Source organism: Toxotes jaculatrix, chromosome 7 (assembly GCF_017976425.1).
Source record: "Toxotes jaculatrix isolate fToxJac2 chromosome 7, fToxJac2.pri, whole genome shotgun sequence".
Lineage (NCBI taxonomy): Eukaryota > Metazoa > Chordata > Actinopteri > Toxotidae > Toxotes > Toxotes jaculatrix.
In genome coordinates, this window is record NC_054400.1 from 9,078,707 (window position 1) to 9,094,589 (window position 15,883).

The following is a 15,883-nucleotide window of genomic DNA, read 5'->3' on the forward strand; positions in this document are numbered from 1 at the left end:
TCAACAGTTATCAGTTCAATCAGTTAACTCATCATTGTGCTCTGTACTGCAGAGCTGGCTGGCTGGCTGACTCTCTCTCTCTCTCTTTGTACCGTCTTAGTCATAGGCATTTTAGACAAACTTTCCTCACAAACTTATTTTTCAGAGTTCATCTCCCAATAATTATCTAATTTCTGCTGTCTGCCCCTTGTATATGAATAGAGATAGGAAATAAAGTTTTCATGGTTTCTGCCAGTTGGAATAGTTTACAGAAGGAAATTAAGTTTAAGAACTTGGTACTTGGTATCCCAGTCTGAATTCAAGGATGCTGTAAACTCTATGATAAATGGCTCCTTTTGTAATGGTCTCTGTTTCTAAATCATTTTAGCAAACTGTTTTGTAATATTCCCTGTTCTTATCTTATTTGAGCCTTTTTTGTATAATAGTATACAAAAATATCACTTACAGGGTCCCATTTTAGCAGAAGTAACACTTATACTTTAAGTACAGTTTTCTGTCAATGTTTTTGTACTTTTACTTAAGTAGGATTTTGAATGCACAACTTTTATTTGGAATGGAGTGTTTTTACTGTCTGTCATAGGTACTTTGGCTCTAAATACTTCTTCCACCACAGGGAACTGTTTGCGTTCTACAATCCCGCTCGTGTTGTGCCGTGTCTGAACTACAAGGACCATAATGCATTGCGGCGAAACAGTCATTATCATGACACATCTTCAACATAAGGAAAAGCTTCCTCTTTGGAAGCGTCTTACATACTAACCTTGGGGAGTGATTGGCTCCTTCTTACGGTTAGCATCTCGAGAAGTAAATAAGTACTCGTCTTGGCAAGCAGAGACTGTCGGGCACTAAAGTAATATATGCCATAAGTGAGCTTTCTAGCTCAGACGCTCGCTAAAAGAGAGCTTCACAAGCTAGTACGCGCTAACGTTAGCTAACTGAGGGGACTGAATTCGTAACATTTAATGTTAGACAGCTACGTTCATCAAAAAGAGCAGCTGAAAGGGGAAACTGTTGACATCTACAGGACGTTGCAAAGTAGCAGCACACGGTAAGTAGTTAATTCGTTTCCCTAACACTGGTCTGTTTACCGTGTTTGTGTTACAAACTGCAGATGATTAGCTAAACTTGACAGCTGAGTTAGCGTTATGATTCGTGGACTTGAAAACAGGTAGCTAAAGCATGAAGTGTCTGCTTAATATCACTGAGACACGTTTACCTAAACGGGTGACACAACGTTAGTGAGATGTGGTGTCAGCTATATCTCAATCCGTTGGCGTGTGAAATGTTATCACGTGAGTTGCCACAGCACAGGAAACATAACGCTCATTTTCTCCGGTTATAAAATAGCCTGGCGTTTCTGTTGCCCTTTGTATTAATGTTGTAGGCCCAACTTTGACACTACAGGGCTTGTTTTTCACTTACTGAAAAGATGTGTTATGCTGTAACGTTAAAATTACAGTGACATAACTGACTATAATAGTTGCTAACGGCTAATGCATCACCAGTAAACAACCTTAAGCCCTGAAAGTGACATATATATCTATATATATTAGACATATATCAGTAAAGTTATTGATGTGACAAACATTGGTTTCCTCAGTTGACTCTGTCAGTGTCTGCATCAGTGTTTAGTGGCCATTGACTGAAAGATAGCAAGCAATGTGGATTAAATGGGCTTGCTTGCAGGGCTGTAGTAATAAGGTGTAAGCCTGCAGTGTGGTGACCCACTTGGCTCTCAGACACCTGCTCTGCACCCTTTCAATAATGGCCTCTTTATGTCTATTGAATAGGCTTCGCTGCCAGCATGCAGAGATGATATACAGTCCATACACAGGTATTTCTTAGAAGTCTTTGTGTGGATCCTCTCACAATACTTATCGGTTAAACTTATCTGTTGTTACCCACCCTAGCCCTACCTAGCACCATTACTTCAGTACTTGTGTAGAAATTGTAATAACTTTGAAATCCTTTCTTTCCCCCAGTGATTATATGACATGTACTGCATCAGCCTCTACACCATCGCCTTGCTTATTTAACTTTTCTAGTTTGTACACATCCAGCTGGTCATTCCAGTTCCTGTGCATGCTTAACAAGTTTGTCAATAATCAAGCTGACTGCATTTGTTTTCGCAGTGAAAAAACTCTAATAACTACTAATAATCATCTCTAAAAGGGCTGACACACTAAATGGCATGCATTTTAAATGAAGAGACAGACCCCCTGGATCGAATGAGCTTTGACACCAATATGCCTTTTTCAGCTGTCTGTATGCCAAATAAGCTTGATTCTAATTTGGAGTGGGTCCTCTTACAATGCTACCAGCATGTTTTCATGCATCAAGGTCCCAGTTTAACAGTTTAATGCAGTTTAACATACAGAAAGGGTTTAAGAACACTTGATGCCCTGTATGCTCAATGTGGTGCAACAGAAACAGTTTGGCGATCATCTGTTTCATCCTTGATAACATCACAAGTGCTGAGTGCTAAATCAATTTGCGCTTACCGAACTAAATTACTGTGCTTACATCTCCCTGTTTTTACCTCTCCCTTCCTCTCTTCCTAACAGCATGTCTGTGGAAGCACTGAAGTGAAAGTACAGGCTACAGATGAAAATGAATGCATCCTTCCCATGGTTTCCCATGATTCTCACCTGGAGTGGGAGGGTGTTGTGAGAAAGGAGAGAGGAGGAAGGAGCACAAGGGGTCCATAAACAAGAGTCATGAATCTCCATCAGGTCCTCACAGGGGCTGTCAACCCTGGGGACAATTGTTTCTCTGTAGGGAGCGTCAACAATGTGCCATTCACGGTAAGATATCTCAAGCTCTGGAAATATTTCCCTCCGTGGCATTTTGGAGCTCTGATTCTTAGGGGGTGGCTAAACTGATCTATCGCAAAACTGAAGATTTTTGTTCACTTAGTTGTTTTTTAAAGTAAATGTAGAAGGAAATGCAGAAGTAAAGTATGAAGAAAGCATTGATGCCAAATAAGGTTAACTAACAGTAGTGTTACTCTGTGGACTTAGAGCTAGTTGAGGTGTTGATTCTGTTCAGTTCTTGGCCTGTAGACACTGGATGTGATATTGATGTAAAATATTTTTAAGCTTCAAAATTAAATACTGATTAAATCAAATAAGTACTTGTCTTCTGTCTGTCAAGAAACAGTCTAGCATAGGCACAACTTGCTGCCTAAACATGAAACCTGTCACATAAAATAAAAGGACAGCGATCATGCCAATCCTGTCACAAGCCATGTTGATCTGGTTACGCTCCAAGTTGGAGTTTATATGACATTAGATTAGGACAGTGGACTTTTTTCACTGCAGACATTTTGATGTGTCATAGTTGGAAAAGCACAGCTGTTACTAGTAACGATAACAATGGCTCAGTGTCCCCAGTAAGCCGTGACAGCGTGACAACATGCACAGTACCAGGACCTTAAAATTGAGTCAGCCAAGTGGCATTTGGCCATCATTAATTTTATTATTTATAATTTATATTATTTGTGCCAAAATGTTTTCTATAAGAAACTGTAACATATTGAGAACAGCAAAATATATATATATTTTTTTGTTTGTTTGTTTTTTTGCATAAATAACTAGTCATACAAGGGGGCGGCACAGTGGTGCAGTTGTTAGCACTGTCGCCTCACAGCAAGAGGGTTCCAGGTTCGAACCCCGGTCTAGGCCCACATGGAGTTTGCATGTTCTCCCTGCGCCTGCGTGGGTTCTCTCCGGGTACTCCAATACCAAAAAAATGCATGGGTTAGGTTAATTGGCTACTCTAAATTGCCCATAGGTGTGAGTGTGCGCGTGTGTGGTTGTCTGTCTTTGTGTGTCAGCCCTGCAACTGCAACTGATTGGCGACCAGTCCAGGGTGTACCCCGCCTCTCGCCCATAGTCAGCTGCGATAGGCTCTAGCTCCCCTGCGACCCTGACAGAGGATTAAGCGGTAGAAAATGAATGAATGAACTAGTCATACAGAAGACTATATTCAGAATTTGGAGCAGTTTTTCAGTTTAATGTCACCAAGCACAGAAGAGTGTGTAGAGCTGCATAGTAATCTTTGTTTATGTTCTTTATAGAACACTTTCCTTAACCCAAATGATAATGCAGTCAATATTATAAAACAAAACTAATGTGTTACTGACAAATTTTGTGGCAATATTTCTAATTTCTACCAGTTCCAGCAACAACTGACTGGGTAAAAAATGGCATTAAACCTCGCAGGGCCAGAGTCTTGATTCCCACCAGGGATTCTAATTCTGAAAACATTTACACCCATGGCCTACGTAGGAACTTAAAACTAAAACACTGACCAAGATATGATAGGTTTGCTTGATCCAGTGCCTCATTTGTAACTGCTAATCTTAAGAATGTAGGCTGTGTTCCTGTGTCATGTTAACTGTTTAATTTAAATGATTCTTAATAGTGCAAAACCACTTCGTTCTTCTGCACAAAATTCTTTGTTAGGGTTTAAGACTGTCTGAAATTCTAAGGCAGTACATCTGACTGCTTTTTCACTCTGTGATCTCGAAGTAAACTCAATGAGATACTACTCCCATGCCATGTCGGAGAGTGGATCAATAGGAGAACTATTTCTGTCCTTCTGTCCCTCGTGAAAGAGGAAAAGTCACAGTAAATCACAGCTCATGTGAAGATCTTTTTCTGAGAGCCACAGGAACAGAGCGTAGAATTCTAATCTTATCTGCTTATACTTCAAAGCTGTCAAATGGTGGCATATTTGATTCTGTGACACTGGCTCCAGGACAAGTACAGTTCAAGTCATTATTCATTCAGTTCTCTGTGGATGGATCTGAGTCTCATCTTTTTATTTTTTGTCCATTTGCCTTTGTACATTTTTTTATTCTCTTACTGTGCATTCATTGTTAATACTATTTTATAGTAGTTTTTACTATTTTAGTTATGTACTTCCTCATTCCTAATGAGGTTGTGATTCTGATTCATCTCTCCCCTTCCTGCTGTCTCTTTGTCTCTTGATAGGCCTATGCGTCAGGCTGTGATGTGGTGATTTTGGGCAGTGACTTTGAGCGACTGCAGATCATACCAGGGGCCAAACATGGCAACATCCAGGTCGGCTGTGTCGACTGCTCACTGCAGGGTGGACAGGTAAGAGTAATTGAGTCTTATTAGGCCTCAGGCTGATGTGCAAACCGGTATGTTCCCGAAATGCCTTACAGTTTTGTTGAGCATAGACATTATTATAGTTTAAACGAATGTTTATTTTTTAAATATCAGTTGGATATATTCAAATTGTCCCAGCAATGACAGGTAAAGCAAATTCAACTCAGAATAAATTAAGGTGCATTTTGTTTCTTGTCCTTGTTGCAGTTGAAGGTCAATATTATATTATGTGTCCATAGAAAAGGAAAGATTTGGTATAGCGTCGTGCTGTGAACATTTCAGAATTTGAGTAACACAATGCATCATATTCATACTCAACCTTTAATCCCGTCCCCTGGTTTGACTGAGATCAAACTGCAAAATGGGCGATCGGAGAGACCATTGAATAGATGACTATTCTTTCATGTTGAAAAACAAACCACCTGGCCCAAATTTAAAAAGAAAAAGTAAAGGGCACTAAAAATGTGTTGATGCCCTTTTTCTTTCACTTCAGTTTATTTAATGATTACACATTTGGGGTTGGTGGAATGTGGTTTTCATTAAGTGTGGTAGGCAAGCTCTGTTCACAGCGTCAGTGAAGTCATACTTATCTTATGAACCCTATCCAAATTTTGCTAAATGTCTAGCAAAATTTTAGATTTTGTTGTAGATTAACCATGACTGTTTTGCAACGCGCTAGCTGTGTTGCCCTGTTATTAAGTAATGGCAGCTAATGTTTTTAGGAAAGGCATTTGTTGGCAACATCAGAAGCTGTTTTAATGAACTTGAGCTTCCAGTCATCAACTCCAAGTGAGGAAAAAAAAAAAATCACACAGTAAAGCATTTAGTGGTACACAGGCACATTTACTGAGCTAATGCCACCAATAATCCCCCAATGACCCCAAAATGGTTTTAGGTGTTGGCACAAACAAAAAATCTGTTAGGATGTGTTTTTTTTTAATTGCATCTGAGACAGATTTCTGGGGGGAAAAAAACGTGTGAAAATATATAGTTATTTACTGGTAGTTACTTGCGGCACAGAGACAGTGACAAGGTATCTCGTTTGTGCAGTTTCTGCTGCAGGATAGTTTCATTTGTTTCATTTGTTGATTAGTTTTTTAACAGATTAAAAATAATTAAAAAAGGTTGTGTTGAGTCTCTGCAGGGTTTGTTTATTAAAATGTGTAGTTAAAGTTTTGTATCACTGTACCATTTGTCTGCTAACATTTTAAGTATGGAGCAGTTAATTACAGTCATTCAGCACCTTGTGTTAACCTTATGGATTCTGACTAGGGATTTTATTTCAGAAGTGGCCCCTGGTGGATAAGGTCTTGTTTAAGACTATATTTATAAAAATCTGCTGTATGTGGTTGCCCACCATCTAGTTAGTTCCCTGCTTTCTTCTTCTTCCTTTTAATACTGTAGTATCAGTGGCAATGATTACAAGGAAAAAATCATCCAGAGCTTTCTGGAGAATTTCTAAATAAATCAGACTTTAACTTCAAGCCTCTAGAGACTATGAATGATCATCTTCCATAATTCTCTAAGAGCATAAACTTGACAAATTACTTGCTGGACCATCACTGTAATCTGGTTTTAGTTTTTAATTAAGTATGCTGGTAGCATTGTTAAAACAGTAGACTGGCCTGATTTAATTCGAATGAAAAAAAAAGTTCACCCAATCCTTCACCACTCCCCTCATGTGATGTTTAATCCAATTCAGTTGGGCCAAAACTAACATCACATGCCTCCAGAATGCTCTAGCATCTGTTTAAGCATGCTCAGTTGGTATGCTTGCTCCTCTCCACACTGTGATATTTGCAGTGCTATTAGTTTACACAGCACTGTTGAGCACACATCCCATGTGCTCATAATGCAAGTGTTGTACCACTTAAGATGCATTTTGTAAGCATCAGTGACCCACTGCCATGGAACATTTATTTCTAAGCTCTCTATAATGAAGGTGTAATTAGTAATAATTAAAGAATTATTTATTATTTTGAGACATTACCTGAATTTGTGCGTAAAGCACACTCACTGAAAGGAATGTCAACCTACACCAGGCCTCTGCACTATGTTTTATTCTGTTTTCCACAAGGTTGGACTTTAGGAGAGATTTATTTATATTTGTACTGTAGTGATTAGCTCACAATTTGAATGCCTATTGGTTGTTATCAATGGCTCGCATCAGGTCATATCTTTATAGAGTTCAAAACAAATGCATGCAGGCCAGCATCATAGGGACTTGACAGGGAGCAGCCTCCACCAAAAACCAGAAAGCTGCTGCATTAAATCAATTTTTAAAAACTGCACCCTTTATTGTTGGCTAGCTAAAACAGTTTCTGTTTCTGTGTGTGTGTGTGTTATTGTTTCTGCATACAGGCCTATGCTGACTTGACTTTTGTATTCACTGGACTAGATCTGTAGTATATTGTTAGTTCCTAAAGAGCATAAATGTATTACATTTTGCTCTTAACTAAAATATGATTAAATATAAACTGTGTTTCTGTTATTGAATTTGTAGCTGATTTATTTTTGTCTGAACCATTATCTGTCTATTTCTGTGTCATTTTGTTTATGTCTGTGCTCATTTATATATGCATATTTGCACATGTGAGTGTGTGACTCACTCCTTCACAGAATTTGTTCGCTGACAGTCGGTAAATTATTTACCCCATTTGAGACACAGCTTGTATTGTCCAAGACCTGAACCTTATTAAGCTCGTTATTTGTGTTCACTGCCATAGAAATTTCACCCATTCACGCTGTTTAACGTGTCTGTGGCTCCCAAGGAAAGCACTTCAGCATGTTGCCCTTACCAATGCATGAATAGGAGGTGTGCAGACAGTAGGCAAGACAATGTTGACTCAACACTGGGTTGTTATAGACCCAAGGTATTTTTGGTCCATTGTCCAGGGACTAGACTCATTTACTATTGAGATGTCATGGTTTATAGAGTAGACAATAGATTATTTTGCTTGCTCATAATTAGGATCTTGAATAAGGATCTACACCCATTGTGCACTGTTTTTGTCTACAACAAGTATGAGTTAGTAGGCTATTTTAAAAACATATTGTATACGCCCATTACGTAAACACACGGTTAATAATGTTGCAATGAAAGTTGTTTTATCTGTCAGATGTTGTAAGTTTAGTTGTAATTTGTGAGAGTAAATTGGTATGTTTTGCATATTCAGAAAGGGAATTAAAATATCATATGTGGAACGTTTTCACTCTGTATCAGAAAACATGCTGTAATATTTAATGTGTTGCCTTTTCTTTTCTCTGCTGACAGATTGCAGCTTCCTATGGAAGCATTGTGTGTGTCTTTGAGCCTGTTCAGCACCCAGATCAAAAAGATGCATCGTTGACTGTGAGTAGCCTTTATTATCTTCCGATCACAGTCTGGTCATGCATGCATTCAGACCGTTCTAAAAAAACAGTACCTCTCTCCTTCAGGCGACGCTTTCTTGCTATTCAAAATAGATCAGAATATTTTTCCTCTAAACAGAACAACAGAAAGTCAACAGGGAAGAACAAATTTGTAACATACGTTCTTACTGAAATATTGAATCAAGGCTTGCCGTCATTGTCATGTTTACTGTTTATTTCTGTCCCATAGTTGGTGCAGAAGTCGTAGGTTTGTTATGTCCCTGTTGGACAGCTTTCTGTCAAAGACTAGTCATGTGGAATGGAAACATTTTACACATACTAAACACAAGCCAGTGCCTTATTCATTGCAGAAGTTTCCCCACTGTTACAGTTGTTGTCTGTGTGGCCTGATCACATGTGGCTCACATAAGAGCAGCTTCCTTGTTGGTTGTTGTTATGCTGTTGTGACTACTGTTAGAAGTAATAAAAATAAAGGAATATTTTGAGAACCTATCCTATTTTTAATATTAATATTTATTTTAAATGTTGTGTTTATTCCTTCTGTACAGAAGTTGAACTGCCAATGGCAGAAGACTGGTCAGTTTGTATTACAGTCTATGGTACGGAACCTGGCCTGGCATCCCACAGGTATTTTGATCTGTAGTTCTCTCTTAATGTTACACAAACGTACCAAAATAAGGTCCTCAAAAAATTGTTGAGTTGGTACTTTAAAACCATCATATAAATGTCTCTTGCAGTATATGCCCTCATGTTTCTTTTTTTTTTTTTAAACAAATCATATGATACAATACATGGGTGGTGTATGTCCTGAAAGAGTGACTGTGTTTTTATGAATCCAGGTAGCACTCTATTGACAGGCTCTAGTAGCCTCCAGTTGTGGTCTAATGCTGATGGAGAAAAAGATGTAGCCGAGGAAGGGGGCAAGGATGCAGAGATGACCATAAAAGACTCTCGTTCTGCCTGGAGGTGCATCTGGCAGAGCAAGTAAGAACTGAGAAGTACAAAATGTGCACGTTACTGCCTACCTCTGTGACTTTAAGATGGGATTTTGGGATGGAAGGAATTTTTTAAAAGAACTGTTCTTCACAAAATTTACTCATCAACATCTGACGTTATCAACACTATTATAAGTTGTGTACTAAACAGTCAATGTAGTAAAACCAGCTAATTCCAGTACTAGTACATCTAACTGTGAATGTACATTTCATTTTATTTCACTATCATTTCAACTTCCTTTTATCTGCATTAAACAGTTGACCTTACTGTATATTTTATATCTGAAAATGCATGCTAATGTCGGGCTGAGTTTTGAAAGTGCTTTAATTTTAATTATTTTGTCTGAAGGACGGCGTCTCCAGTCAGTTTAATGAAGTTCTCACCTGATGGGGAATTCTTTGCTACTGCTGGACAGGTAAGTGCTTTTCACCAGATGTTGCTAAACCTGTTCGGATTTTGATGCAAACTAGCATCTGCAAGTCATGCTAGCATTGTTTGTTTTTAATGGCAAGGCCACTGTATGCAGAGGTGTTAAAAAACAGTACTGCCTTCCTTTGGTGTCTGTTTTTGTTCAGACCCACAACTTATGGCTTTAATTTGTAATAGCACATCCTACAACACAACATCAATTGTACCCCTACTTGTCTCTCTTCAGGATGACTGCCTAGTAAAGGTGTGGTACAGCACCAGTAAGTGGAAGTCAGGTGTCTCCAAACTCTTCACACCTCCGGAACCCAGTGTCAATGTCCAGGGAGAGCTGGCCTTCTCTTTTGTCTACCTGGCCCATCCCCGTTCTGTTACGGGCTTCTCGTGGAGAAAGACCAGCACGTACATGCCACGGTATGGACACTGTCGAGGCAACATGTCACACCCCCTCTCTTCAGCCGTGATTTCATTTATTTTCTTAACTGGCTCATTTTGACCTAAACTGACACAGCTGACAGCAACAATAAGAAAAGCACAAGTTACCTTCTAGGCAAACATTGGTTATAGCCTTAGGAGGGTTACACAACAGTGGATAAAACAGTTGGCATAACCTGTTCTTTAGCCCTGTTTTACTGGGTAGACGGGTAGTGTCTCTTTCTCTGTTTATTTAGCTGTCTAATATATACAGTATGTTGTGGGTTGAATGAAAATGAAGAAGCTCTTACAAGGAGCAAACTCAAAATAGGTCCAACTCCACATCGTATTACAGTCTCACACTATACTAAAGCTTCCAGCTCTGCCTTGTTTTATTACAGCATTGCTAATGCTACGTAACCTTTAATTGTTCTCTGACTGAATGTGACACAGTCAGAGACGGACAGAAAGACAGTGTTGTGTTAAGGCAGAGTTGACTGACTAAGCTTATTTGCTGCTTTAAATTAGGCTTTAGGAAGGACTGAAGTTGTGATCCAGTGTTGTACTGCTATGTTGGTGCTTTGTCAATAATCAGATGTGACAGTAAAACAGCAATGTCTTTTATTCTTTGGGAACGTGCTATGAATATACTCCAAAAGTTTTCATTTGTTTTTCACTCAAACTGGTGTTTTGTCTTCTGTAATCATGGCCTGCATTAAGGACAAGACGAGAGTTAGAGTTCAGTCATTTCTTTATCGCGAGTGTCATTACTACTCTTGTTAGCCTTCACTTTTTGACCTTTAGTTAAACGTATGTCTCTATAAGTATTTCTCCTTTGGCCTGATGTTGTATAGTTCTGTCAGCATTAGATGATAAACGTCACTACTGACAAGTTGAGTGCTTTCATGCGAACTTCAGCCTAAACCGTTTGCCATTATCCTTCCTTTTCCCCTTCCTTTTTCCATCCTCTCTCCTAGTAGAGGTGCAGTGTGTAATGTTCTGCTCACCTGCTGTAAGGACAGCGTGTGTCGGCTCTGGGCAGAGACGCTGTTGCCGGGTGACAGCCTCCTGTCTGGTTTCCATAACAACCATGCTCCTAGTCAACACAACGACACACTCAGAGGTGCTGGTCCTACTAGGAAGCACACCTGCAATGGGAAGACGCAAGGAAAAACAGCACAGGAAGTAAGCAACTCTAATGTAATTTTTGCTAAAAGTAAATATACTCAGTTGCCAGTTTATTTAGGTACAACAGTCCTGAAGTAAGTTCTGTCTCTGTGAAGGTAGAAACGAGTTTTGTTGAAACTGTTCTAGAGAGGTGTTGATTCAACATTATGGTAATTTTGGAGGCTATAGTTTTCAGTGCTGACGAATTGTATAGCGTTATACTGAGAAGTATCAAAAGTATTATTTGCAATCTGTGTCACAGTGAGAATATTCTCTGTTTTGGTTAAAGAATGCAGAAAGCTGTGGCATAATTTTCTTTGTAGTGGGTAATAATTGCCACAAATGGCCGTGAAATTGAAGCCAGACTGCTGTATTTTCACCACTGCTGTTGTGTGTCATTAGAGAACTGCATAGATGAGGGAAAAAGAGCAAAGGGAGACTGAGAAAGGAGACAGAAATAAAACTGAGTCTTGGTGGAGTTAAAAGGGAAAATTAATTGGCTATCAGACATGAAGATGCTTTTTGAAGCTTTGTAGAGGGCTTAAGAATGAGAATCAGTGAAGAATAATGGCCTCTTTTCTCGAATCTGTACAACACCCCAGAATTATTACTTTGACTTTTGATGGCTGTTTTTCTTTTACTTTTTGCTTGCTGCTGCGACACCTACCTGGTGTCTCCTGCTTTAAGTGACCTAGGTTGTTTCTAAGAGCCTAGCAACCGTGGGCCCCACACACAATTCTTAAACCCATTTTAATGTGGACATTTAAATGGTTATGAGTCTCACTGGCACTTACAGAGCCCAGGGCACACGAGATTACAGGAAAAATAGGTATGCAAATTTCTCTACTGTGCCTTGAGGAAAGTCTGTAAGAGTACATGTGTGGAATTATTCATTAAAAATCAGACTGTGCTGGATGATCTAGGCAGTTGTCTGAGGTCATTCGCTCCCTCTCAAACTGAAGGGGTGGACAATACTGAGAGAGCCCTATTTCAAACTGTATTTTGGTATGCCGCCTTAGGATGTGATGAACAGTAAAAGATTTCTTGCGAAATCACTGATGTTAATTAAGCCCAAAGTTTCTTGATAAAGATGCTGTTTGAAAATCTCTGGAGGAGACAGTGATTTCCACTACAATCTCATTTTTTATACTTGGATATAAACCCATTTAGAAGTTTTTTGTGTGTGCTTTGTATGCATCAGTATGGCACATACATTCTCAAATAGTGTGTTAACAGAAATTTCTTATTAATATTTGACAAAGGGAAAAGGATTTATGTGATGAGCACATAAATCTCAATAGTAGTCAGAGAAACTGAACCTTAGAGCTCTATTATATTATTCTTTACACATCAGTGATACTGCATAACATCAGTGAAATTCAAAATAATTATTATGTTAAAAAATCTACATGACCTAATGATACTTTGTTATTCAAATTCATGTCTGTCATTCATATAAGACTGTTGTGACAGGTCTTTTGTGACAGGTATCTTGTCATGCGCCTTCACAGAGGCTCAAGTCTAGAACCATAAGTTTTCTGCATTATTTTTTTGTTTACTTTATTTGACATGGTCATAACAGTCTCATTGGAACTGCAACACATGATTATGCACAAGCACCATATGCTAATTTACAACTTGTAAATTACTGAAAAACAACAGAAAAAAAACCCAAATTACATAACCTAGTACCAAATTAAGTTTTCATTTCGGTTCCCTTTAAACACTTCTCTTTCTCTCAACCACTCTTCCATGCTGCCTGTTTCTTTGGCCCTGGTTCTTTTTTATACAAATTGGGCAGTAAACTTAAATGTTGTTTAAACGTCGATAACATCAAATTAAATTGCCATTCTTAGGAGAAGCATCTGTTCACCAAAACAGAGTGGCTCAGTTCAAGCTGGGAGGAGAAGGCTTAATAGTTTGCACAAGTTGATTCATTCACATCATCCTCCAAAAGCAGGTTTAACCTGCATCACTGTCAGCCTGAAATGGGTAACAGGGAAGTGTTGGGTTTCACTGTGCTGCCCCACCCTATAAAACATTTGCTTTTCAGGTTATTTAGGAAGATCTGCCTCTATTATTTGTGCATACCTTTGGAAGCTAAGTATGTATGGTTTGGTATAAGAAACAACACATTGTTTGTTGATGATCTAGCTTTAATTAATAATGAATGTTTTCCTCACAGTTGAATTTCCAAGAATCATGGCACTCTTCCTCATATCGGGATGTGCCCCAGCCCTCCCTGACTGGCTGCCTGCCTCACCATCAGAGCAGACACTACAACCACAAGACGAGCAGTACCAACATGCCCCATGCCAATGCCCTCTGCCACTTCCACATTGCTGCCAGCATCAACCCAGCCACAGGTGAGAGACAGACACATGTTTCTGTAACTAGCTGTTGATAGCTGCCAAACTAATTTATAAATTTAGTAAAGTATCTAAAGCTGCAAGATGGTACTTCTTAATGAGAAGGAAAGACACCTACAGCACTACAGCAACACATTAGTTATTCCTTGGCTGCATAGAGATAGCTGTGCTTGAATATAATCAGCAGTAGGTCAGAAGACATCACCTCTGTATTTCTTATGGTGAAAAGTGCTGTAAATTTTGTACATTGCCTGGGGTTGTTTATTTAACATTGCAGTGTGCTTTTGTACACAGTGAAAGCTGCTCACACTAAATATAGGGCAGTTTGATTTTGTTCCTCCCCTCTTTTTGTGGGGCACTTCAGTTTGACCTGAATCAGGGCAGAATCTCCTTCAGCCTTCAGAGTCCTACGTCCTTTAAGATTGTATTTATATGCTTGCATTATGTTTTAGTATACCTCAAACCCTACTCACAGTCATGAAATTTCATTTCCTCCAGCAGATGTCTGTTGGTCCTGCCTGCCCCCAATCTACTGTGATGTAAATTTCTGTTATTTTTTGTCTTCTTTTTCTTTATCACTTGATCACATATTGTCTTCCTCACAGACATTCCTTTGCTGCCCTCCATCTCCTCTCTGAGTGCTGTGGATGACGAGGAACCTGGAGGTCCTTTTACTGTCCACTGGCTCAACAACAAAGAGCTTCATTTCACTTTAGCTATGGAAGTCTTCCTGCAGCATCTTCGAGGCAGCCTGGAGCAACAGAACGAATGCTCCCATGAAGGTATAGAAATATGTTTGGATCAGGCCTTTGCAGCTGAAGGCTGGAATAAAACTGTCAAAACTAAATGCTGACTTTCCAATCTACAATTCAGACAAAGCAGAATACAGTTTGTAGAACACATTCCATTCTTCTTTGTCTTCCATACTGATTTTCATAATTTACATTTGGGCACAATCATTTTCATTCTCTTCCAGAGCCTGAGGATGAGGATAATTTTGAAGAGGATAATAGTGGCAGGCCAAGTGACCCCCAAGGACCCGAGGCTGTGGAGCTTCCCCTGGCAGCAGTGGAGCACCAGGTGGATGTGCTGCTGGAGGAGTGGAACAAAGGGGCAGACATGTTGTTTAGTATTCATCCTATGGACGGCTCTTTGTTAGTCTGGCATGTGGACTGGTTAGACGAATACCAGCCAGGAATGTTCAGACAAGCTCAGGTACATTTACTGTTTATGTAAAACACTGGAATAATATTTATTAGCTAATAAATGTTATTTTTTATGAACAAGTGTAATCCCTCACTTTTGACCTCATCTACATATATTAATAATCCCTTTCTTTTTCTTAATTTGTATGGTCCCCCACAAATATTGATAAAGAAATACAGAGACACAGAAGTTATGATGAGAAACTACAGTAAAACAAATATTAATTATAGTTTTACTTTCTAATTTAATAATCACGATAAAGTAATTAGACTTTGATCGCTCTTTCAAGTCACTTGTTTGTATTCACATTTTTGGGAAGTGCTTCTTGGGAAAAGCATTAATTTATCATCTCAGCAAGGTTGTGAATCATTTTGACAGTCGTGACGGTCTAGCTCCTATTCTAATGGCTTCTCATCCAACCGTTCAGACAATTATACTCAAATTACGTGTGACTTCATATCAAATTGAAAAGCCCCTTGATGCATTTTTATTAGCAGTGAAATAATGAGAATCTCGTGACATGGCAGTTAGTCAGTCAGGCAAGGCAGCTAAAGAATCCCAAGTTTCATTGATATTCAGGTTTATTAAGGCTTCCTGTTTTAATCAGATTAAACAGACAGGATCCTCCTATTATTATTAGCATACTGTAAGTATTGATGAATATTATTCTTTTTTTTTACATCTGTGAAGGGGCATGTAAAGTAGGCTGTTTCCCTCGAGTCTCAATCAGTGTCTTAGTGACTCCGTTAATTTCAGAAAGTCAGTTGTCACTCAGATTCAGAATCCTGAACAGAA

The 15,883-nt window shown here is 39.0% G+C and overlaps 1 protein-coding gene across 2 annotated transcripts in view; it reads left to right on the forward strand.

Moving 5' to 3' along the window:
• Nucleotides 1-718: 718 nt before the first annotated feature.
• LOC121184113 (dmX-like protein 1) overlaps nt 719-15,883 on the forward strand; it is a 51,391-nt gene continuing 36,226 nt past the window's right edge. For both annotated transcript variants that reach the window (XM_041041542.1, XM_041041543.1), the window contains exons 1-12: nt 719-1,048; nt 2,565-2,804; nt 4,998-5,123; nt 8,413-8,490; nt 9,059-9,137; nt 9,350-9,494; nt 9,855-9,921; nt 10,162-10,346; nt 11,327-11,531; nt 13,699-13,879; nt 14,488-14,664; nt 14,859-15,097. In XM_041041542.1, the coding sequence (XP_040897476.1) occupies nt 2,718-2,804; nt 4,998-5,123; nt 8,413-8,490; nt 9,059-9,137; nt 9,350-9,494; nt 9,855-9,921; nt 10,162-10,346; nt 11,327-11,531; nt 13,699-13,879; nt 14,488-14,664; nt 14,859-15,097 (1,569 nt within the window). In that variant the 5' untranslated portion in view covers nt 719-1,048; nt 2,565-2,717. The remainder of the gene's footprint in view (nt 1,049-2,564; nt 2,805-4,997; nt 5,124-8,412; nt 8,491-9,058; nt 9,138-9,349; nt 9,495-9,854; nt 9,922-10,161; nt 10,347-11,326; nt 11,532-13,698; nt 13,880-14,487; nt 14,665-14,858; nt 15,098-15,883) is intronic.